Source organism: Crocuta crocuta, unplaced genomic scaffold (genome assembly GCF_008692635.1).
Source record: "Crocuta crocuta isolate KB4526 unplaced genomic scaffold, BGI_CrCroc_1.0 scaffold132, whole genome shotgun sequence".
Classification (NCBI taxonomy): domain Eukaryota; kingdom Metazoa; phylum Chordata; class Mammalia; order Carnivora; family Hyaenidae; genus Crocuta; species Crocuta crocuta.
Genome location: NW_027528611.1, coordinates 572,701 through 598,970, shown reverse-complemented (window position 1 = coordinate 598,970; position 26,270 = coordinate 572,701). Strand labels below are relative to the sequence as shown.

At 39.2% G+C, this 26,270-nt stretch overlaps 1 protein-coding gene and 1 pseudogene across 5 annotated transcripts in view; one reads left to right on the top strand and one right to left on the bottom strand.

Moving 5' to 3' along the window:
* The window catches only part of BTBD9 (BTB domain containing 9), a 404,299-nt gene that overhangs the window by 107,524 nt on the left and 270,505 nt on the right, over positions 1 to 26,270 (bottom strand). For all 5 annotated transcript variants that reach the window (XM_077754863.1, XM_077754865.1, XM_077754866.1 and 2 more), the window contains one exon: positions 812 to 1,001. In XM_077754863.1, the coding sequence (XP_077610989.1) occupies positions 812 to 1,001 (190 nt within the window). The remainder of the gene's footprint in view (positions 1 to 811; positions 1,002 to 26,270) is intronic.
* LOC144223997 (dynein light chain 1, cytoplasmic pseudogene) lies at positions 22,195 to 24,748 on the top strand (annotated as a pseudogene).

Genomic DNA, 26,270 nt, shown 5'->3' with positions numbered 1-26,270 from the left:
AAGAGGGCAGCCTGCTCAATACCCAGACGGCTCTCCGGTATGTTCTCTAGGGGATGTGTCCCCAGTCACAGGTTTTAAAATTATATGAGCCTATAAGTCAAGCAATGTTGGGTTAAAGTTCCTTTCTTAAAGCAAAACAAAACAAAATGAAAACAACCACCCCAAGCCCGGATTTTTCATTAAGAAGATTTTTTTTAGGACCAGTCTCATACTCAGATTTGTTTGGTTCATATGTAAAGTCATTTATTGAAGTTGAAAATTAGTTTTGATTCTACATAACCTCTCTTGACATTATCCTCTAAGTCCCTAACCAACTCTAACAGACTTAAGAAGGAGGTGAGCCAGGGGCACCTGGGGGGCTCAGTCAGTTAAGCTTCCAACTCTTGATTTTGGCTCAGGTCATGATCTCAAGGTTTGTAGGATTGAGCCCTGTGCCAGGCTGTGCGTTGACAGCACAGAGCTTGCTTGGGATTCTCTCTCTCTCTCTCTCTCTCTCTCTTTCTCTCTCTCTGCCCCTCCCCTGCTCATAACCTCTCTCAAAATAAATAAATAAACATTTTTTAAAAAAGACGATGAGCTGTACCCAGGGAGAGGCCTCTAATCTAGTCTCTCTGGAAGTATAATCTTGGTGTATCCTCCCACCAGAAGATCCAAACAAGCACCCTCTATCTCTCTGTTCACCCTTCGATATTTAGAGCACAGAACAGAAATGTCTCTTCACTGAAGTTAATGGTATCATCATTGTTCCAAAACAGAATTTGCACATGTGTCTTCCATTTTAAAAGTAATGAATGAAAAGGAATCTCCTTACCGTATTGACCCGATCATGTATGGCTGTGCCAGTTGAACCACAATCGCACCACTTCCTAACTGATGACACGTATAGCCAGAATCCCAATCATAATTCTTGGTGTCCCCATTCAGCAAGGCATTTCGGCTCCGACTAACTCCTTCAATCACGCTGGCACAATCAGCAATTGTTGCAACATTCTCCATGGGAACTGTGAGTTCAACACAAGATTCAGCATCAAGATAAGAAAAGCCAAATATATCCTGATAGTGTGCAATGAACAAAATTAATTACAATTTCAAATCAATGATAAAAGGGAAATTAGAACATCTTGATTATCTCAAGACATGAACACATTTTCCATGCCAAATAGCTTCAAGAAAAAAAGCTGACCCTGAGATTGGAACAAACCAAACCACATGTAGTAATTAACACTGAAGTATTTAAAACACAGAATGTATAAATACATTTGAAAATATTACTACAGTGGGAAACTACACAGAAATTGAACTTAATGAACTATAGCTATATACAAATAGATGAATCAAAAACCATAATGTTGTTTTCCCAATTAAAAAAACTTCTAAAAAACTAAAAATTCAAAAAACAAGAAAAACACATAATGTTGAGTGAAAAAAGCAAGGCACAGAAAAACACAGAATATGAGTTCACATATACAGAGTTTTCTAAAAGGGCAAAACTAGAAATATGCTTTGTTAAAGGATACCTATAGAAATGTAAAACTAAGAAGGAAATCCAGGAAATTATTATATCAAACTCAGTATAGTGTGTCTGGGAAGGGGTGATGAAATCTTGCAGGGTGTCCCACGAATGGGTCCAAACATTAATTGATTTTATTTCCAAGATGAAATCTTGGCAGGGCTTCAAAAGTACTGGTCTTTTTCTGCTCTTAAGCTAGGTTGGTGGTGGGTACACAGGCACTTGTTTTATTCGTATATTCTAAACTGTATATATTCATTGCACTCAGTGAATATAATACATTTGTTTGGAGAAACATGATATAATAGATTCAGTGCTTTAGAATTCATAAAGCAGGAAGATGATCTAGGAAATGGCACCAGTCCTTTCTTAGAATACACAGCTGCCCTCAGCCATGACTCGTTTCCCTTTTTTGTTTGTTTGCTATTCTGGGCATTTCAACACATAATGCTCTCCTCTTTGTTCATGAACTGCTATATTTTGAAATACCAGCTCTGTTTTAATTCTGAGTGTCTCTCTCTACTTCAAATCCATACCAACCTGCCCATTTATAAAAGTCAAAAAAGCTTCCACAAAATGATAGTTGTCTAAAAATGACGTAGGGGCACCTGTCTGGCTCAAGTGGTAGAGCATGGGACTCTTGATCTTGGGGATATGAAAGTCCCATGTTGGGTGTAGAGGTTACTTAAAAACCACACAAAATCTAAAATGTGAAAGGATGGATGGATGGATAGATGGATGGAAGGGAGGAAGGCAGGGAGGGAGGGAGGGAGGGAGGGAAAGAAAGAAGAAAGGAAGGCAGGTGATGTAGTTTCTCTGAGACAAGAGTGATTAAAGGTCAGGACCTTTTAAGTCCCCCTGGGATCTTTTCTGTGCATTTACTAGTGCTGGGGTTTTAATTTATTATTTAACCCAAATCTACAATTAAACACAACTACTTATATTTAAGGTTTGTAACCTACTTTACATAATTTTAAAATAGGTTAGAAAAAGATGATTTCTCATTTGATATACACTGTACTTTCTAGTATATTACATACTCTCTGAAGAGAGAGAGGGTGAGCAGTACACTACCACCATGCCAAAGCATTTCTACCTTTATAATGCTGTAGAGTAAAAAACCTTACACATATATTCTACACGATGTATTTATTTTCCAAAGTTGGGCATGCCTGACTTGAGTCCTCATCTTATACAGCTTCACTAATTGCTTTTTCTCTGCAGAGGAAGCCATCCACAGATAAAAAAGGGAGAAGTGGAAGGAGGGAGGGACAAAGGATGGATTTCTAGTGATAAATCCCTTGACTACCAAGCTTAGCTCCAAAACACAAGCAAAAACACTCTAAGCAACAAGAAATAACCTCTAAGGAGAGTTTCTTGGCAGGGAAGGAAGGGGCTCAGAAAGTAGTTCCCCCATGACTTTGGAAAGGCAAGAAAGGACCATATCTGGAGGCCAAGTCATGGTACCTCTAGCTCCTGGAAAAGGGGAAGAATTGTGTGATTTGGAAGGCAGAACTTAAGGAAATGGCACAGGACGCACAGAAACTAAGCTGAGACATAAAATAATACTGTAGTTATGGCTTAGGCTGCAGTAAAAACCTCTCTTCTCCCTTTCCACAGCACATGTTTATTTTCTGTGTTCCCTGTGAATAGATAGTATCCATACATTGTATCACACAAGGAGAAGTTTTCTCGATTAAAGAGGCAAGGAGAAGAAAGTGAGCTTGGTCCTGGTTCTTAAGACTCTTCCCTCAAAGTAGTACACATCACCTTTCTCACATTTGGCTGACCAAGGCAAGCCACAGGGCTTTACCTAACTTCAAAGGGGGTGGTAAAAGTACAACCCTGCTGTGTGCCCAGGGTAAGAAAGGGCAATGCTTCAGGAATAATATTGACTTTTACCACAAACACTAAACCAGGATGAAGGAACATTCAATAGAAAGATAAATTTAGTCAATTCATATAAAGTATATGACATATTTCAGTGCATAAACAAACCAAAATTTATTTATATAGCCTCCTGCTAAGGAACATTTAGACTGTTACCACCGTTTTCTTGGTGATCACAAAGGGGTCTCTCTTATGTACATGAATAAAAGGAATACATAAGATATATATATATATATATACATGAATTACACTCATGGCTATGAGTTACCTTCAATTTTCTTGGATACTGCCAAATTAGTCGCCAAAGTGGTTGTAAAATTTTACACTCTTAACTCATCACACCACAACCTTACCAGCTCTTGGTGATATCAGACAGATGAGTGTGACATGATATCTCGATGTGGTTTTAGTTTTTCATTTTTTTATTTGATGAAGTTGAACTTTTTTTTTTTCTTTTTTCCCCTCTGGAATCACTCTCCACCTCTCTTCTGTAAACTGCCTAGCTTTATCTTTTGTCTATTTTTCTATTGTCTTTCTAATTGATTTGCAGGGCGCCAGTCTTCTGCTGGTTCATGTTTTAAGATGAAATGTTCATCTTTTCTTTTAAGATTGGGGCCTTTCCTTTCTTGTTTATATATTCTTTCCTACCCTCATTTCACAAAGATATTTTCCTCTATTTTATTCTAAAGGTTCTCAAATTTTGCTTTTCACATTTGGTTCCTTAATCTATTTAGGACATATTTTTTGGTTATCATAACAGAAAATCTACTTTCATTTTTTACACATAAGGTTAGCTAACTGCCCTACCACCATTTAATGAACTCTTCCTCCCAATGATTTATGTTCACATACAAAGTTCTCATATACATTCGTGTCTCTTTTTAAGATCTGTGCTATGTTTCGCTGATTTGGCAAGCTTTGTGATTTTACCATGCTGTTTTGTAAGGCCACAAGTCTAAACGTCTAAACCAAACTGACTCCATGACAGGCTTTAAGTTTCCCCTCTAAACTAGAAGGCCTGAGTTTCGGCTTCCCCGAAACTATCAGGTAGTTACATTGCCCAAGACAGGAGTAACCGTTACCCTTGTAACACCCAATCAGGAAAGGCCAGTGACCACCCTCCACATTGTTAAGGGAGAGGCCTGGAGATAAAAACTATAGATAGGACCCTGTTACCTAACGTTAAAGTTAACCTGTTAGTCGCCAAACAAGACCCTAGGCTCGCTCTGTGATTGGTTGAATTTAAAGGTACTCTAAACATTGTAATTGGATCCCGCCAAAAGTAACGCATACTCTAGACAATGTGTATGGTCAAACCCGCTGTCAATGATGTTGTATAATTATCACTGGATCACTGTTCCCATGTCACAACTTCTGTAACTCCCCCGTCTCAAACCCCATAAAAACCCTACTCTGCCCTTGTTCGGGACTCTCAGCACGGATCCACGCGCTGGTGAAGTCTGTGAGCCCGAGCTCGAGCCCATAATAAAGCCCTTTGCCTTTGCATGCGTGACTCGGTCTCCCTGGTGATCTCTGGTTGGTGAGGATACTGCGATCTGGGTATAACAGTTTCAACTATGGGAATTTTATAGTAATCTTCAAATCTGATACGGTGAACACCTTTGTTCCCTCTCCTTCCCCTTTTTCTTTTCTTTTTCTCTCCAAATTGTCCTAGATCTTCTTAGCCCTTTTAGGAAAAATTTTCATTTCACCTACTCTTTCAAATATAGAGGCACAAAATTCTTCACAGTATGTGCTCCTTTTTCATTCAGAATATCTGTATTTGTACCTTTTCTTTCTTTTTTGATCAGTCCTATACAGGCTTGTCTACTGTATTAGTGTTTTCAAAGGACCAACTTTTGGTTTTGTTGATTCTTTGTTTCCTATTTCACTAAATTCCGCTCTTTCTTCCTTCATCTCCTTTTAAATTACTGTTTTGTTTTCCAACTTCTTGAAGTGAATATTTAACTCATTAACCTTTCCTCTTTTCATACAGTTAAAACTTATTTATCCACACTTACCAATTTATTCACCATTATTATTTTTTTTATATCCTTTCCTCTTGGCTCACCTTCCTTCCTTCTAAGACATGCCAATTAGTATTCAGCAAAGTCTCTGAAAGTGCATTTTGCCACCACTCTTGAAAAAATAGGTTAATTCATATGGAACTCTAGGTTAAAAGCTGTTTTTCCTCAGCACTTTGATGATATTATTCCATAGTCTTCTGGCTTCTACTGTTCTGTCTGCTAAAGTCTGCTATCCCCCTAACTGTTGTAATTGTTTTTTGTCTACAGTTAATTTTAAGATTTTCCTTTTGGTTTTGGTGCTTTGCAATTTAACTGAGTTGTACCTAGAAGTAGATTAAGTCTATCCTTCTCAGGAGTGAATAAGAGCATTTATGGCTTTTATCCAGTCTGGAAAATTTTGGCCATTATTTCCATGAATATCAATCCTCTCTCTTTTTCTGTTTTGTTGTTGCTGTTGTTCTTCTCAAATTCCTCCTGGATCGCTGTTGGAACTTTTCATTCTATCCCCCATGGTTCTCAATCTTACTTTCATTTTTCTCCCTCTGTACCCCTTTTTGAAGAATTCTGGATAATTTCTTAAAATTACTACTTGTGTTCACTAATTCTTTCAGTGCATCTAATCTGCTGTTTAACCTGTTCACCCATCTACTGAAATTTCACTATCATACAAAAACTACACAGTCTTAAAAATAAATGAACTAGAGCTATGTGTATCAACAAGGGTCGATCTCACAAAGAAAGCTGGTTAAGGAAAAAGCCAAATCAGGAAGAAAAAAAAAAACCCACTGAGTATGATTTCACTTCTATTGTTTAGTGATATACACTTAGATGGTGAGATCAGAAAGCAAACGTAGGGAACAGTAAACACTGAAGTCAGGAAGAGTGTCGGGGCACGGGTGAAAGGGCTACGGAGGGACGCACACAGGGCTTTAGAGGTTTGGGCATTTCTCTTCGGCACAGTGGTTCAGCATGCGAATGCCCTATTCCCTACACTTCACATATATGTTCTTTATATTCTTTTGCACATATAGAATATTGGGTTTGTTTCCAAGTTTCACACATTTTAACACTGTTTTCTATGAAAACCAGAAAGATGGAAAGCCTCTGAAAAGATAAAATCCTTAATGATTATTCTGAATATTGATATTCTTTGTAGAATACTAGGTTTTTACCAGTTGTTTTTGCTGACTTTTCCTGAGTTTGTCAATTTCCACGTACGCAACCTTACTGCTTCACAATTTTATCCCTGGATAATCTGATTTTTAACTAGTAGTCAATTACGGTAGCAGCATTAGAGGTTATCAAAAACCTTCAGTGATATGGTTTCAAGCTCTCTGGAAAACAAGACTGGGATAAATGCTAAGAATTCCTTTTCTATAGATACATTTATAAATAGGTTTATTCAAGATGATTCTTTCAATCTTGAAAATTTTCTCTAAGCAAAACTGCCCTAGTAATACCACCCTCTGACTTTCTGGAATCTTGAGGTGGTCTAATATACATGCTATATTAAAGAATTGTGCCTTTTTAACAAGGAATCCTACATCTATGAGCTGGAGAATAGAGTACCACAGTTTCCACTTTGATCTTGACATAATTATTCATTAATGTTTATTAGTCAAAGTCTGGATCTACCAAGTGTACCCAACGCAGACACACACAAACGTATCTCAACATACACACAGAGATAAACTGTATTAGTGAAACTGACCCCAAGTCCCACCAAATTTCCTTTTAAGAAACAGCTTTTGCTAGAACTCTACTGACAACTTGATAAGCAACTGTATCTATCGTATAAGGTACAAAATCAAAGGATTACCACTTTTCCTAATTCTCATTTCTATTTTTTGGTAATGAGTCAAATTAACAACATAATGACCAAATCATACCAAATGCTGGAAAGAAGAAAAGAACAGGGATGCAGGCACAAACCCAGTGGATAATGACCTTTTATAGACAACCAAGATGAGGCCATCGTTCCAGCACTATGCTGATTCTTAATACTCAGACCAGTGTGCCAATCTGATCTAAGGGGGCAATCAAAGATTTAGAACGTGAATTTCACAAGGGCAGGGGCTTTTCTTGTTGTCACTGCTCAAATCCCAACTGCTAAGAAACAGGGCTGAGCATACATAGTAGGTATTAGATAAATATTTGCTGAATGAATGAATCAGTGACAGAAAAAAAGGATGCTTATGTAAGTTGTGGCACTTCACCTTGCTTAACATAGTTCCTCACCAAAAGCTAGAAAATCTAAAAGTTACTGAATAAAGCAGGAAAAAAAATTGCTTTCTCAGTGAAAGTTTTCTTAGAAAAGTAAAGTATGATCAATTTTTGGGTCCTGACCTAAACATTAAAAAGAAAGTAAATATGGCCAGAGCAGAAGAGCTGCTGTCTAAGCATTCCATGCACCTTCAGCCCTCTTGACTTCTCCTTCCCTAAAAGTTTACCCCACATACAGAAAGCGTGGTCGCTCATGGTAGACAAAATATTTTCTCATGGAAAAACCGTTGTGGGGAGAGGAGGAACACATGTAACAGTGCGGCTTTTAAAAAATAGAAAAGCTCCTTTATGCCTGTGGAGAGAGCTATCTGCTTTAGTTACACTACAGGAATCCTTCCAGAAGAGGTCTGTTCTAAAAGTCACTGCTGGGCTTACTAACACATATAGACCATGTTTTCCATGTCAGCAGAAAATAATCCTGTTATTAAGTTCCTCTTCCTAGAAACACAAACTTCAGCCTGCCTAATTGAACGATCTCATAATTACTCAATGGTTTGAATATATTTTGTGCTCTTTCTTACTGGGGAAAATTAGAGAGTGATTCTGCCTGCAAAGCACAGAAGGCGCCATTACTGTTTCTCTTCTTCATAGGGGCCAAGCCACGCCCCATCTGAATGTTCATTACAGTCTTTCATAATGTGTCTGATAAATTTATTAAAAACACCATCTGGATGGGACTTGGCTTTGTGCTGTATTTCCAGTCTTCCAGTTTCCTCTCTTATCCCCCTGGAATTTCTGCCCCAATTTGTGTCACTTTGTTTACAAAACCATACTGCCCAAATCCAGCATCTTGTGTCTGTCTCTTTCTGTTTCTCCTTCGCCATCCTTCGGCTACATACCTATTACCACAGTCTGTGCTACGAGCAAAAGGCAAAGGGGAACTGCCTGGGTAGGAATTACTTTTCCCCCTCCGTGCACATAGCAATTCTGCTCAGACAAATTTAATTTGCTCCTTCTGAATGCAAAAGTTGCATGTTAACAAAGTGTATATATTCTGCAAGTGTATGAATATTGGGATGACTCAGACTGTGGGGAACTGCAGGAAAAGTGATCTGAAAACAATTTTAGTGCTCTCTGTTCGTACCCAGCACCAAGGGTGGCCAACAGCTTGCCAGTAAATTTAATTCAGGAGTAATAAATTTTTTAAAAGGCAGTATTACTTCACTGGGACATGACCTGAGGGCCACCTGTACTAGCTCTATTTAAAGATAAGACTGACATGTTAGTTAACTGTCTCGAGATCACCTTTGAGAGGTGAGGGGAAAAAACCCACGTGAAGCAGATTTTTAAAAATGAAAGAACATATGCATGGCACTTACAGAGGACTGTCATCTCATGAACCATACCTGTGTCAGGCTTCATTCAGTGTTTCTCTGGCTGTTTTTATTACAAACTGTTTTCTAATAGCACAGTGATTTATGACAAGATTTTCACAAAGAATTTCTTTCAAAAAGACTACTAAGGTTATTAGCTTAAGATCACACCTAGATATTCCCCTACAGACCAAAACTTTTTATTTTTATTTCTTTTTAAGTTTATTTTTGAGAGAGGCAGTGTACGTGCGAGTGGGGGAGGGGCAGAGAGCGAGGGAGAGAGGGCATCCCAAGCAGGCTCCATGCTACCAGAACAGAGTCAATGTGGAGCTTGATCCCATGACTTTACAAAAAAGTGGGCTCACCCAAGGCAATTATCCCCAGGCCTATACTGCAACTTACTGCTGAGCACGCAAACTTCCAACCCAACTGCAATCCAACCTCTGGTCCAGTTATTCAAAGGGAAAAATACCCACAGCTGTTACATCTTAACAGCTGTAAGAGAACAATAGCTAATTAGAGCACAAGCCCATCATTCTTGGAAACTATCAAAAAGCTACAAAAATGTATTCTATAATACTGGCACTAAGTTACATTAATTCCTAGTTTTATCGATCAGGTTAAAAAAATCACTTTTCAATCATATGTTACATCAATCACATCACTGAAGGAAAACAATTGATTATGTAGGGGATGCAACTTTTAAACTTTTTCCCCCAAATTTCCCCCAGTTCCCAATTCTGTGAGAGGACTGCTTCCTAACACAATTCCAAAGGATTCGGACAGGATCACCTCTCTGCACTCACAGGGGAAGCCCCACGGGAAGAAAAGAGACCATGCCTTTTGAATGCTGGGGTCCCGTTCCTTTGTGTCTCTTTTCCTTTTCTCTTTGCCTTTCACTCCCCTCTGTTTGAGTTAGTATGAATCTCCATGCTCTCATCATTCTGGTTTAGCTCCACTTCTGGATATTACAAAGTTACGCAAATCACACCATCTCCTGATACTGTAAGGGTGTTGGCAGTCATGCTGGGCTGCATTTAGCCAGTGAAAGGAGAAGGTAATACTTTTCCAAACTTCAAATGTGTCCCCCCCCCCCCCTTCCCCAAGTGTGCAAACTCTATAAGGCCAGAGCTCCAAACACTTCAGAGGAAAGGCAAGAAATCAGAGGTGGTTAGCCCCAGGGCCAAGGTGAGGTGGGTGGGCCAGTCAATCTCACAGGTACAAGTTCATTAGGATCAGGAATTCTCTCCTCACACTGGCGCCTGTGGAGGAAAGCATGGTCCAGAACTAACTGTTTAAGAGGTTTACTCCCTTAGGTGTGGCTTGAATGCTGAAGGTTTTAGCTGTGAAAATCTTCAATAAGACCTTAAAGAATCAAGCATTAGATGTTTAACAGCAGTAACCAATGCAGTTTATCAAAGAGGGATTCACTCTGTAGGTGAGGCCTTGAAATTTAGGACAAATGCATTTCCAGGTTTAAGAAAAAAGATATCCCAAACAACCAGCTATGTGTACGAACTAATAGGCAATATCTCATTGGGGTGACTTTTTCTTTTCTCTAGACATAATCTATTAGAGAAAGAGGCTCTACATCTGTCCCCTACATCAGGACAAGTTATTCAAGCTCATACAGGGGGAAACACCTAATATACAAAGAGACAATGAAACTGGTTTTGAAAATTTTGGAAACTCTCAAAAAACTCACAAAGTTATAACGTAAAAGGCATTGTTTTCTATGAGTAGTATCCTAAGCTTTACATGGATTTATTTTTCCTTATGTCCTAAAAGATGTTGAAATCAACAGAATTATTTCTGTTGCCCACCACTGTTTGAAAGGTCTTATCAAGCCACAACAATTTTATGACTCAAGATCAGAGCTATTACCATAGCTTGGGGGAGTATTTCTCATTCATGCTGGGCATAGAACAAAAACATGTGCAAAAGCTTTTTAAAAGCCCCACAAAAGAAGTAATGGTATGCTCAATACATTTCTTTTTACATTTTTTAAATGTTTGTTTATTTTTGAGAGAGAGAGACAGAGTGTGAACAGGGGAGGGTTAGAGAGAGAGGGAGACACAGAATCTGAAGCAGGCTCCAGGCTCTGAGCTAGCTGTCAGCACAGAGCCCGACTCAGGATTTGAATCCACGAACTGTGAGATCATGACCTGAGCCGAAGCTGGAGGCTCAAACAACTGGGCCACCCAGGTGCCCCTGCTCAATACTTTTCTGTAGGGAGATTTTTTTAAAAACTATTCTTTTAATAAAGCAGTGGCTTTTCTTTTTATATAAGCTGAAGGATGCATCTGGTTCACACTTTATTTTCAGTCAGAATGATTTTGGGATCATGGATGACTCTTGAGTCTTAAAATCCTGAATGATATTTCTTTAAAATGCATCAATAACTATAAAATTTGAGTTTTTACTCAAAGTAGTGTCAGTAGTGAGGCATCCCAAACATTAAGTGCAGCCCTGTACATTGTACAGAAAATGTCCTGATCGGATCTGTGACAAGTATGTTCCTACAATTCTGCTTTGGCAGAATCTTCCTGCCACACCTTTTGGAGGCAGATAGAAAAAGGTTGGAGATAACGCCAAATTCTCACATGTTTTAGCTCCCACAAACCATTCTGGACTGAGTTCTGTGAGAAAGAAAAGAATCTCTGAGCATCTCAAGAAAGCAAGACTGGAATTTAGAAGAAACAGATGGGTAAAGGTGAGTCTCAACTTGTGAATACTGAGCTCTCAGAATTAAGATTCTGTAGTCAAACCACACAGGGTGCCTCCTGGGCACTCTCCCAGTTTTAGCCTGAGGGACCAGCCCAGGGCTGTGGAGGAGCAGAGCAGTCCCCCTGGGTGAGGCAGAGGTGATGCCTCCTCCTGACTGAAGAACTTGGGGTCCCTGGGAGAATCCTGGCTTCAAGGACTGACAATCAGAGTCTTCCAAGTGACCTCGAACAACTCTATTCATACCTCTAAGTAGTTATCAGGCAATAAATAAATAAATAAAGCCTCAGCAAAACCTACAATGTATACTACCTTCTGGAGACCAAAGTTAATCCAGAGTGAGGGAACAGAATCATGCTCTATTTTCCAGTAGACTGACGGTATGTGATGAAAAAAGTCTTGTCTAAAATACAATAAAAAGTAATTTAAAGAGAGCCTTTTGCTACTATTTTCGATTATTCTTTTAATGGTTTGCACTTAGTGCTTTGGGATATGAAAAATGGGTGCAAGTATTTTTAAGTGAACTTTATTATGAATATTGTCAAACCTGCCTAATAAGCAGCATCTCATTTCTGGGTTCTAGCTTTCTTCATATAGTATCTACACACTTTAGTTCTGAGAGGGGAAATGCTGCTCTCCCTCGCCCACCTTTGGCTCTGACATCCACTGGACCAGGCCATGGACTGAATACAGGTACCCAAAGAACTACTCTGAGATCTGAGGATGGTTTCTTAGGCTATCTCGAGGAGGCCATTTAACTGCCCTGGGACTGGGTTTCTTCACTTACAAAGAGAATAATCCCTTCTTCTCTCTACCTTCTTATGAATACTGACAGAAAAAATTAAACATTTACAAAAGCACCTTGAGATTTTCAGAGACACACAAGACCCAGCATTGGTACTTTCTTAGCCATGAAAGATCCAGGTTTTTGACCATGTGGAATGGGTAGGTGGGACCAGCATTTCAGAAATCTGGGTATCATACAAGAAGGGAGACTTCTATTCCCACAAGGTACTCGATAATCGCAAAAGGATAGGGCGCAAGGGAAGGAAGAACCAATAGCAATTCCACTGACCTGCAAAAACTATTAGCACCTGCTAGTGTAATATGCAGCTGGCAGTTTCAGAATAACCAAGAAAGCAGTTCCTTCTGGTCGATATTTGCTGGGGACAGCAATTTCTGACCTACTGAATCAGATCAAGATCATCTGAGCCATTAGACCAAAGAAGCCTCTCTCTGCTAACGGTACAGTGGCTAGGGGTCTCTTTTCATTAAACTAAGGGGTCTGCCTGCAGTCTGTCTTCTAGGAGAGTTACTGCTTTGAGGTTTCATGAACTATCACAACTGAGTGAGCAAATCAAAACACATTAAAAATATTGCAGACACAAATGGGCATATAATTTATCAGTGAGGCGGACAGTGGTAAATGCCATGTGGCTGCCCCACTCTTCTTAGGGGGAAGGCAGCGTGGGGAATAAGGAGAGAGGAGAGGAAGAGGGAGAGGAAAGGTTCCCCACAGTATTTAGATGGTCTTCAAATGTTCATAATTTCCTTAGGGTGTGCTCGTTGCCAGGTTGACAGATGTTGCTGGAAAAACCTGTACTATTCTGAAGAAAGGCTAACCTTTCAAGAGTGGGAGCGGGGGAGGGAGGGAGCCCGAGCGTTCGGTGAAGAGATGACATTAAACCGGACAGCAAACCACCCTGAGCATGCTGGATCTTTGAAAGGCTGTGTGATAACACTGCCAAAGAGAACTGTCCTGGGAGAAATCTCATTTCACCATGGCTTTCCCTGCCATGAGTTTAAATTAGTTTTTAAAACTAAATATTAGAATGCCCTCGACAAGTAACTGATTATTAATTATTGCTTTTTTAAACCGCCCTGACTCCGAGCAGTAACATTCCCCTAAGAGAAGTCATGGATACGCCATTTTATACTCTCTCCTAAGTGTTTGTCCCCTTTTCTTTTTCACTCTTTCTTCCTTGCTGTACTTTATGCATAAAGAGAAATGGGCTCCTCAAAGCAAACTGCCAAAGATCTTAAACAGACTTCCCAACTGGGTGCAAGCTTACATGCTTCTTCTGCTAGCTTGGCTCTTGGCATTTCCTAAAGAAAGCCTCACAACTGTAGATCAAGTATGTTGAGCATTAATTTATGGGACAAAATGGTACTTTTGCAAAGCTCCGGTCCTTTACCACTGGATAAGAGGAAGAAAGCACGTTAGGGCTTGCCTCTTTAAGATCCTCAGTTCATCTATCAGTGTAGTGGAATCAGCATTTGAACTGGGAAGAGCTGGGGCTGGGAAGGAGAGGGGAAAGCCCAATGTGGCAAGAACTCCGTTTTCGACACACGCTGCTTATGTCCTCTCCCGGAGGGCTGTGGCTTCTTTTTATCTCCATTTTCTGGCATTCCCAACTCTTAACCTCCTGCTCAAAAATCCACATGCTCTTTCTCGTTAATGTGACCATTAGTCATTTCTTCCTATGCCCTGGGTACACCCAATGTTTTTTTATCAGCTCTGATTAAGGAGCAAGTCATCTAATGTCTTCTCATGGAAGGCAGATTAACCAATCTATCCATTTAAAGATTAACAGTAATGTGCCATAAGGAAAATTATACCTCCAGCATGAAAATCTGCAATTGGGGAACCATTTTACAGGATCACATTCATTTATATCAATTATCTTGTTTATCAAAGACAATGAAAACCAAACTGGTAGTAAAAAGGTACAGAGTGCACTGTGAGGAATAATTAGGTCTTACCCTCCTGGAGGCCGATAGCCGTTTACCACTTCACTTTGGGAGGTGGTGTTTACAGTGTCTGTTTTATAACTCTCTTCACATTAACTTTCAAATGTCAAAAGCAGACAGTTAATTGTTTATTATACAAAATGTCACAAATGTAAAATACTGAGGCATAAAATTATTATAACCGATCCTACCACAAGAAATCCTGCCTTTTAGATTTTATAGCTTGTTTGTCAGTCACTGGATCTCAGCTTAACTGCCATTATATGGACTATGTGTGCCAGGTAGTCACTGTCTGACGAGTAATGTTCTCTGCGTGCACCGTGTCCTCAGCCAAATGAGGAATAAAAATAACATGATATGAAAATTACTATTACGGTTTAAAGTGATATGTACCAAGAAGAATGGGAGAGGTTGGAATAGTGATGTCACGTGTCCTAGCTGAGATTGAGATTCAGAGAATCATGATGCAGTTGTCGAAGTGGTTTAAGCTCACAAGAGTGAGTGTGCAACTGGTCGAGTTCTCTAAAGCCTGGGGGTATTGACACTAACATGCTGTGTCTGCCCCAGAAGCTCTCCATTATGAAATATGCACCAGCATGAGAATTTCTTCTATATCACCCACTAAATTTGCAGAGACCAAATCTCCTCCCTCCGTTACCCACAATTCCAATCTTGCAAAAACCACCCCTTCTGGCAATCTCTTTGTATTTAGGCTCAAAGAACCCAATTTTTCTCTAGAGCCATAAAAATCAGAAAGATGGGATGGAGAAGGGGAAAGAAGGGAGGAAGAAGGAATAAAAATAAAGCAGTGTATTTCTATGGGCAAGGAAATGAGAGTCGAGGAGGCCAGTTGGGGTGAGAGTAAGGCCAAGAAGACCCCTTTATAATGTATCAGATATAACTTATATAAAATTTTTGTGTTTACAATTTAGTAAAACAGATGCATGGATGAAAACAGTTACAAGCTGATCATGGAACTCCTATTTAGAGCCATCCATAGATACGATGGAAAACATACCACTTTTGCATGCATGTTCAGTTAACCCTCTCTGGTATCACTGAGGTCATGAATACATGTGAATTTGCTTGGCTAATCCACAAGACCAGTGAAACACTGGTAGGAAACCCACAGCTACCATAGCTCATCAAGCCATCAAAGTTATAATTAAGATAAAACCTTGAGACCATTTTAGTTCAAGGAATAAATAATTTACATCTTATTACATACTGATCCAGAAAACAGCAAAGAAGGAAAAGCTACTCAAGTCATTTTAATATAATTTTGGTGGTAAAGTGATCTAGAGATTGCTCAAAAAAATAATTTACAGGCCCATTTTAGATAAGAAAATAGACGTAGAGGCTCCTGGCTGGCTCAGTTGGAAGAGCATGAGACTCTTGATCTTGGGGTTGTGAATCTGAGCCCCATGTTGGACACAGAGATTACTTAGACAAACTAAAAAAAAAAAAAAATAAAAGAAAGAAAGAAAATAGGTATAAAAATTCTAAAATAACACCAAATCCAATTACTTAGAAAATACATCATGTCCAAGCAGCAATTATCTTAGGAATTCAAGTATCAGAGTATCTATCATTTCGGTAGATTAAAGAAAAAAAAAAAAGCCTCTGAGCGATTCTGAGCAAAGGGGGGCTCACTCTGGCTGGAGCGTGAGGAAAGTGGGAAGGACTAGGGAGGACGCCGTAGAGCCAGGGGCAGACGCAACATGCACCAGTCGGAGAGGTGGTGGTGGCTTGCACCAGGGTAGTAGCAAGCAGCAGTGGCAAGAAACTCACTAGGAATGAGAGAAGTGCAAATCGAACAATACTACGACCTTAGGGCCACCAGTCATCGTAAGGGCAAAGAGTAGAACACCCACATTGTGTGTGGGTTGAGGGGACGGGGAGGAGGAGCACTCTCGTGAGCTCGTGGTGGTGGCTGCGAACTGGCAGCAGCCATAGAGGAAGGCAATCTGGCAGCAAGGGGCAAAATGAAAGCTGCGTGCTTTAGTGCTCAAGAGCATACTTTTGAATAGAGGTCCCAATACTTTTGAATGCAGGTACAAAGGAGACAGATATAAGGACATTCATCACTGCGTTGTTTTTGAGAGCAAGAATCTGGAGGCAACCTAGGTATCCATCACAAGGGGCAATGAAGGAATAAAATAGGTAAGAGAGTAACTGCCTACCTTACAAGACTATTGAGAGGGTTAAATGATTTTACGTAAGAGCTTAGATAGCATGTGGCAAGTAGTGAGGACTATATAAGTTTGTTAATATATTTATAATTATTATGATGGAATGCTAAGTCACATTAAGAAGCAATGATGTTTAGGTTCTTAAAAACATAATATTGCTTGAGAAAAAGTATGAAGAAGAATAAGATTTACAGCATAAAATCATTTTTGAAAGTTAAAACACATATACAGAACCTGCCAACACTACAGATTTTACAGATATATGTGCATATTAAGGATATAGGCAAACATGCTAGAGATGATGTCACTGAGGAGGAGAACAGAAGCAGGGTTCAAAGCAAAGAGGAAACATAAATTAAAACGAAGGCCTTGCTTGGACCACTGAGGATGATGTATTAATGACATGAGGTATATGATTAACACCATTATCTACACCCAAAGGATGTCTGTTTAAAAACAAAACAAAAAAGAAACAGACCATTAGGTTAGTTTTTTCATTTTATAGCTGAGAATTCTGAGCCTCAGGGAAATGCTGTTTTATATTATACAGCAAATCAGCAGCAGAGGGGGAACCAGAATCTGGGCTAATCTTCTGCTCCTCAGAATGCAACACACCATTCTGTCCATCCATCCATTCAGTAAACACTTATTGAGTATTGAGATTCCACGTGCCAGGAATACAGCAGTGAACAAAACGGACACGGTCCCTTCTATTATCAAACCATGTGAATAAAATGTATCATTGCAAATGAAACTAAGAGCTTTTGACGGGGGAAAAAAATCCGTATCTGTTAGCATCATACAAAGGTAGGGGGTCAGGCAAAACTTTTCTTAAGAAGTGACATTTAAGCTGAAATTTAAAGGATCAACAGGAGGTTAGTTAGATAAAGGGGGTGAGGGGTAATGAGGTGGGGGTAAGGGACGTTCCAGGGAGATTGGCAAGTGCAAGGCCCCGTGGCTGGACAATGCACTGTCCATTTTAGGAAGGAAAAGAAGGCTTGTGGCCTGAATAGCAGAAGGCTAGATGTGATCTGCTATAAACTGAAGCAAGGATGTGGGCTCCAGATTACACATGGGTTCGTGAGCCATGGCGTTTTCCTCTTAAGAGTCAGGAAAGGCTCTGAGTGATTCTGGGCAAAGGAGTGTTCCACAGGGGTGTGGAGAACAACGGGAAGGACCGGAGAGACCGCGGGACCCTGCTGGGTAGACAGGCATGACAGCAGTGCTACCGAGCTGGCGGTGGCTCGCACTCGGGTGGTAGCAGTAGTGGGGGCACGAGGGAATCCAGGTGATGTTTGGAATGCAGTATCAATATAAGTTATTTCTATAATATAAAAATATCTCTGATGATATATATTTTAGTGTGCTTCCATAGCTCACCGACGCTTTACTGAGGTGTGCTTCCAATTTTTTATAACCAGCAACCCCTGAACATTCATCAAAGGATCACTAGAACAAAGTCTGATAATGCTCCTGGGGAAACTGGTTCCTTGGTTTTGAGCAAGAAGGAAGGAAATGGGGCTCTCAGCTCTTTCCTAAACTATCGTTTGCCACTGAAGACCATTTCTCTGTCATCCGGCTTCTCTGGCCATCAGTGAAGTGGTAGCTGCCCAGTCAGGACGGGGGTGCGGCATCCGCCTCCCGCAGGACGAGGGCTGCCTGTGGTGCCCACAGTTCTGCACTTGGAGCTCAATCAATTCATCTTTAATATTTTACAGAATCATTTCCTAAGATTCTAATTTGAACATATAACACCTTCTGCACTTTTACATCTCACTTGAGCCCCTCATTTTTACACTCCACTTTATTGCCTTTTTAGTTGATTTCAACAGAGCTTCACGGAAAACAACTTCACCAACAACCATTTCCTATCATTATGAGGGCAGGATTGAAGTAATCCCTTGCTTCAGTACTAGGTGGTTTTTATGATAATTTTACCACAGGTAATGTTGTGACTTTAAGTACATTTCTCGCTGGTAGCACTGTACCAGTTCCTGTTTTTAAAAAGGTAAGTATCGAATGCAGCTATAAAAGAAACATACCCATCTTCACAATATTAACAAGTCAATAAATTCAAAAAGATTGCTGCATCCTGGACTGGCTCACCTCCCATGCACCCGATATCACGCAATCGCTTAATTTTACTCAAATCAGTGACACACCCAAGCCCCGTTACACTGAATTATGAGGCCGGAAAAGGCCATCAGGTTTAGATGTTCCCTCCCAAAACATTTTAGATAGTGGCCTGCTCCAACAGCTTCCACATCCCAAGGATTTCATTTAATTCACAAAAGCACAACCCTTGCATTGCTACTTTAATAAATAAGGAATACTTGTAAGGCCCCAAAGGCTATTGGAATCTTCCCTTCCAGTTCCCTCTTATCATTTTTAAATGTCTTTCTTGAGGTATAATTGACATACAATCCATTTCACATATTTGAAATGTAGAATTTGATGAGTTAGACATCTGTGCACACCCATGAAACTATTAGCATAATCAAAATAGCAAACCTTTCCATCATCCTTGAAAGTTTCCTTGTGCCCCTCTGTAATTCTTCCCCAAGCCCCAGAGACCTGTGAATCTGCTTTCCGTTACTATATGTGAATTTGCATGATCTAGAGCTGCTTTTAAGTGGAATTATACAGTATATGTTCTTTTTGTTTGTTTGGCACCTTTCATCTAGATTCTCAAGGACTCCTGGTTTACTCGACAGAATCATCATCAGGTGAATCACTATACTTCATAAAGAAATTCTGCTACCTAACCCAGAAAAATGTCTTAATTTAGTGAGCTATATTTGGGGGCATGTGGGGGGCTGCGGTGCCCAGAGGGCACTGGTGCTAGCTAGCCCTATCTACCCTACGTTGTCTCTCACTTAGGATAGGCAATGTGGAAATAGCTTTATTTGAAAAAAAAAAAAAATTTGAAAAAAAATTTTTTTCTGATTATGAAAGTAACACATATTCACTCTAGAAAATATGTAAATGCAGAAAATATAATTAAAAATTAAAATTACCTACAATTTCATCACCCAGAAAACCCTGGTTAACATTTTGATGTTCTTTTCATTGTCCTTTTCATGAACTTTTACAGACTGAATTGTGTCCCGGTCCCTGCCAATTCATATGCTGAAGGGGTAACCCCCTACTTAGAATGTGACTGTATTTAGATATCAAATCTTTAAAGAGATAATCAAGACTAAATGAGGTCATAAGGATGGAAACCTGCTCCAATAGGACCTTATCAGATGTCCTTATCAGAAGAGGACGAGACATCAGGGATGGGAGTGCACACTCAAAAACCCATGTGAAGACACAGTGAGAAGACAGGTATCTGCAGGCCAAGGAGAGAGGCCTCAGGAGTAACCTAACCTGCCGACACCTTGATCTTGGACTTCCAACCTCTACAGCTGGGAGAAAGTAAACTTCTGTTTAAGCCTCCCAGTCTATGGTATATTTTTATGGCAGCCCTGGAAAATTAACATATGCACATATAAAAATACATATATTATCTTTAAAATACTGGCATCAGTTTGGCTATAAAAATGGTATCCTGCTTCTATTTTATATTATATCATGAGCATTTCCTTCTGTTATGAATGATTATATAGAAATTTTGACGTGTGAATGTGCCAGAATTTATTTCATTATGCCCCTATTGTTAGACATTTCACAGTCCTTCGACTTTTTTGGTTATCATAAATATGACACTGCATTATACATTCATGTAAAAGAAATGTTCTTCCTGAATATTTGCTTAGGATAAATTACTAAAGTAGTAGATCGAGGGGTATTCTTAAGACACTTCATCTATTGCTAAGCTGCCTTCAAGAAAACTTACAAATTTCGCCACAGTATAACATTGCCCATTTCGTGACAGCCTCACCCATACTAAGTATTTTCATTTAAAATATCTTTGCCAACAGGATTTTGAAATGAAACTTGACAAGCTGATTTTCAAGTTCATTGGGAAAGAAAATCTGAAAGAACAGCCTAGAAAATTTAGAAAAATAATAGCTATGAAAGTGGATTTGCAATACTAGGCAGGAAAATAGATTATAAAGCTGCAGTTATTTAAATGATGTGTCACAGAATCTAGGATGGATAGAGAGATCCAGGATACCTATTTTAAATCAATGAAGGAAAGGATGAAATAATCAGTATAGGATTTCAGAACAAGTGGTCACATAGTTAATTTTTGTTTATCTTTTTAAGTTTTAGGCTCTATACCCAACGTGGGGCCTGAACTCACAACCCTGAGATCAAGAGTAACACGCTCTACTGACCGAGCCATCCAGGAGCCCCCAAGGGGTCACATATTTTAGAAATAAAAGGTGAACCCCTTCCTCAGACCAAAGACAGAATAAAATTTAAATGGATTAAAGAGCTAAATGCTAACCACACATGTACAACAGTAAGACAACAAGAATGAACCATTGACAACAGCGACAGAGGAGCACATTTTTATATTTTGGGCTGAGGATGGAGTTTCGAACCAGGTCACAAAATCCAGAAGCAAGAAAAGAAATGACTGACAGGTATGACTAAATCAAAATAAAAAATCTGCACAATAAGGACTTCACAAAGTTAAAAACAACAGTGTGGGAGAAGGCATTTCCAACATGTGTAAAAGACAAAGAATCAACATCCATAATCTGCAAATTAATAAAAAAAAAAAGCAACCAAAAAAGAAGTTGAGAAAGGATATGAAGATGTAATTCAGAAAAAAGTAGAAATGGCCAATAAACATAAAAAGATACTCAAGTTTAGCAGTAACTAGACTAAAGCATGTTAAAATAGAAATATCTTATTTCACTGTATATATTTTTGTGTTTGTGTTTTGCTGAGAAATTATTGTATTACTCATGTAAATGAAACATTTTAAATTAAAAATACTTGCCAATAAAACAGGATAAAAATGGTATCTTGTTTAAGTTTGCATTTCTTTGATTATTAGTGAGGCCACACTCTGTCAAGTTTATTGACAATTATGCTTTTTCTTTCCTTTTTAATAAATTGTCGTTTGTACACATTACCTACTGGGAATTCATTTTTTTAAGTTTATTTATTTATTTTGAGAGAGAAAAGAGACAATGAGTGGGAAAGGGGCAGAGAGAGTATCCCAAGCAGATTCTACACAGCACAGAGCCCAATGTGGGGCTCAGAACTCATGAAGCATGAGATCATGCTCTGGGCCAAAGTCGGACAGTTAACTGACTGAGACACTCAGGCACCCTGGGAATCCATATTTTTATTACTTGTTTGAAAGTACTTCCTTTATATTAAAGGTAATTATTCATTGTCATGTATGCTGTAATTACTTTTTCCCCAGTTTGTCAAACACCTTTGAGCTCCATTTGTGCTTTCTGCCTTTGCTTTTATGCTGAGGAAGTACCTCCTCAACTTTGAGTTCAAATAAATACCTATTAACAGTTCCTATGGTTCTTCTGGAGTAATGTTGTAAAACCCAACTCTTAACAGGAAACTATTTTGGTATACAGTACATGGGGAAAAATCTCAGGTAAGTGTTTTTAATTACCAACTGCTGCAACATTTACTATATTACCTTTCCTTTCTTAACTCATGGGAAATGCCATTTTTATCCTGCACCGTATTCTTACATATGCTAAGATCTAATTCCAAGTTGGCTTAATTTATCTCCCAGTTTATTCTTGCATTTAATGCCATACTACTTCAGTACGTAGTACTAATTTTAATACCTGGTAATACTAGACCTCTCATTGCATTATTTTCCTGTTTTGGTGGGAAGGGATTTCCATTTATTTATTCTCTACGAAAAATTCTTTTTAACTCAAAGGGTTTTGTTGCTGTTGTTGTTCAAAGCACAGTTGGGATTCTGACTAGTCCTGCATGAAACTGGTAGATTAAGATGGAAAGAACCGACATTTTTACTACATTAAAGTATTCCATCCCGAAGTATGTCTTTCCATTATTCAGTGTTTGTTAAAGATTTATTAATTTTATTCCTTGGTAGGTATCTGTTGTGTGGGAGGGGAAGAAAAGTTTAAAAATTCTGGCAGATCTTCCTGGCATGCTCCTCTCATAACGTACACTATTACGCCTCCCACCTTTGCTCTCCTGACCTTGATCCCATCTTTAATGGCCTAAGAGTCATTTGGAGATGGGTGATACGTTGTCATATGGCTAGGGATGGACTGATGTAAGGGAGATGTATGGCAGTTTTCATTGCTATTATGAATGGAATTTCCCCCATTATACTTTCTAATGGGTTATTGGGGGGGGGTTGTTGTTGTTATTTGTATATATTATTGGAAATGGCTACGTAGAACTGGAGTTCTTGTTAGTTCTAGTAATTTTTCAGTTGATTTCCTTGGGTATCTTATCATATCTTATCTGCAAGTAATGATATTTGGTCCCTTTTCCTCAATATTTATCACACCTATTTCTGTTCTTCCCCCTGGCCCCTCACCAATGTTACATAACAGTGGTAATCAGGGCCACCTTCATGGGAGTGCAAGCAGTGCTTTCAGAAAGGCCCTGTACTCAGAGGCGACCAACAAGGAGTTTAATGCTCCACTGTATTGATCCTAATATCCTTAATAATCTTATCTCTGAATTTATGTTTTTAAGTGAAGTCTGATGGGACTATGGAGCAAGCCTATGAACACAGGAGATATGCAACCTGTGTGTCCACATGTGCTGCCCCATGAGTGCAGAAGTCACACTATGTGGGTGTTGGATGAGAACCAAAGCAAAGACTAAGTAAACATGTAATGAGTGTGACTGAGTGAGGCTGCTGACAGCCCAGAGAAGCCACACATCGTCTTCCAACCAGAACTTGCCTCCAAAGTAGAAAGAAGGCAACAGTGTTCCAAGAAGCACTAACGACCAAGGAACTGTATCCTGTCTTTTTTTTTCACTCTCATTTCCCTATTATAGCCAAATATTTATGTTGGTAATAGTAACATAAAAAAGGAAGGGAAAGATCAGGCAACCGGTAATTCCTTTCCCCCTCAGTCTTTCCTTAAGGAAGCTTACTGAGTAAGCCAAGGGTAGAGTTTTTGTGGAATGTCTGTGAATTAGGAAGTGAAATAAAAAAATTTAGTTTTGTGCAGAATTTCCACTGTTCTGGTAAGAACTAAATGTACACATGAGCTACCAAATGTGAACTGTGTAATTCTGGTGATTCTACATATAAGATAAATGCTCTTATATCTGCATTTAAAACCACCATTAAACAATATAAAGATGAATGACAAAATTTGTGCTAATAATTTAAAAGTTTAATTTTTCGGGGCACCTGGGTGGCTCAGGTGGTTAGGCATCCGACTCCTGATTTAGGCTCAGGTTGTGATCTCACGTCATTAGCTTGAGCCCTACACTGGGCTCTGCACTGAGCATGGAGTCTTCTTAAGGTGTTCTCTCTCTCTGTCTCTGTCTCTGTCTCTCTCCACTCCCCTCCCTCACTCCTCCCTCCCTCCTTCTGTCCCTCTCCTCAGCTCCTGCTCTCTCTTTCCCCAAAAAAAGTTTATTTAAATTTTCTTTACTTCAAATGAATGACATTAAATGGCAAATGAAAACACCATGCCACCTCAGATTGCTATGGCTTAGGTAGCAAAGGTGGCTCCTGCTGGGTCTGAGAATCGCCAGCCCCTCCCTCTGGAGACTGCTGTGGTCAGCCACCCTCTGCTCCTCTGTAACCCTGTGCCACCAAAAGGCTGTAGTCCAAAATGCCAGTTATGTCGGAGGAGATGCAAAAGGACTCGGTGAAGTGTAACACAGAGGAGGCCATGGTAGTGCATATTAAGAAGGAGTTTGACAAGAAGTATCCCCTCCCCCACACCTGGTACTGCATCCTGGGAAGGAAACTGGGTAGTCATGTGACACATGAAACCAAACACTTTAAGCTACTTCTGTCAGGGTCAAGTGGCCATTATTCTGTTCAAATCTGGTGGACTATCCAGTGACCCATCTAAAAACAAGGACCACAGCCTATTCCAAATAACAGACTGGAATCTTCAGCCTCACACTGAGATCACCTCAATCTTTGCCCCTTTAGTGTGTTCTTTTGTATAGGGCATTCTCCATACAAATCTGTTGTGGTTATAAAACAATTAGCAAAACAGCTCACATTTGTATTTATTTCCTATTCCATATCTCTGCCCCATGCTTTTTCTCCTCAAAATCCATTCCTTTCCAAAAAAAAATAATAAATAAATCTATTATTGAAAGGAAAAAAAACCCCACAAACAAAACCACAAGTAGGGAGATTTGCAAAAGAAAGGAAAAACATTTTTTTCAAAGTGCCTTTAAAAAAGATACACAAGTGGCCAATGGACATATGAAAAGATGCTAAGTATCACTAATTATCAGGGAAATGCAAATGAAAACCATAGTGTGATGTCACCTTAAACCTTTCAGAATGGCTAGAATCAAAATGGTAAGAAATACACTGGAGGCTCCTAGGTGGCTCAGTCAGTTAAGTGTCCAACTCTTGATTTCAGCTCAGGTCATGACCCCACGTTTCATTAGATGAAGTCCCATGTCAGGCTCTGCATGATTAAATGAAATAATACAGAGAGAGACAACTACCATATGATTTCAGTCATATGTGAAATTTAAGAAACAAATGAAGAAACAAGGAAAAAAGGGAATGAAAAAATAGAGAATGAACTGGTCGTTGCTAGAAGGGAGGTGGGTGGAGGGATGGGTGAAATAAATAAAGGGGATTAACAGTACACTTAATGTGATGAACACTGAGTAATGTGTAGAAAGAGAAAAGGAAAAAAAAGATACCTTTCATGGCATATAGTCTGTTCTTTGAACAAGGGTTCCGTGTTTTCATTTTGGCTTTCTGCCCTGCAAATTATATAGCTGACCCTGGGAATTATAATGGGTATTTTTGTCTGTTTGTTTTAGGCTTTATTAGAATCACCTCTGATAAACCTCCCTATTTATAAAATGGGTCATTACAGAATTGTTATTGGTAGTAAAATATTGGAAACACATGTCTATCAAAGGGGACCATTTAAATAAATTACAGCACCTCCATTTAATGGAATACTGCACAAATGTAAAACTCAAAAGCATAAGAAAATTCTATGTATGTATGTAAGGGAAGATTGCCAAGAAACATGAACTGAAAAAAAATGTATAGGATATGTGCTATGATTTCTAATAAAAAGGGGGGAAATAAGAATATGTATTTGTAAGTATCTATTTAAATATTAAGTTGAAAAACTACCTACTAGGTTTGAGGTGGAGGCTTGTACTATTTAGTTAGGAATTAGACCAACAAGGGATTATACATCCCCCTGGCCACTGGCACATCCTTTAAAGTAGGTGCCAGAGAAACACCTTGCCTATATACAGCATGGCTATTCCTAATGTGAGTTTGAGGGAGAACCATAGTTTGTGAGAAAGTGATACTGTTGTGTAAGTTGGATATATGCTCCATGATGTCCTATTTAAGACAAGTTGTGCACATTTATATTTACCTGCGTGCGCGTGCGCGCGCGCGCACACACACACACACACACACACCATTATATCACTGTTATAACAAGGGGATATATTAAGTAGGATCCAAAAAAAATCA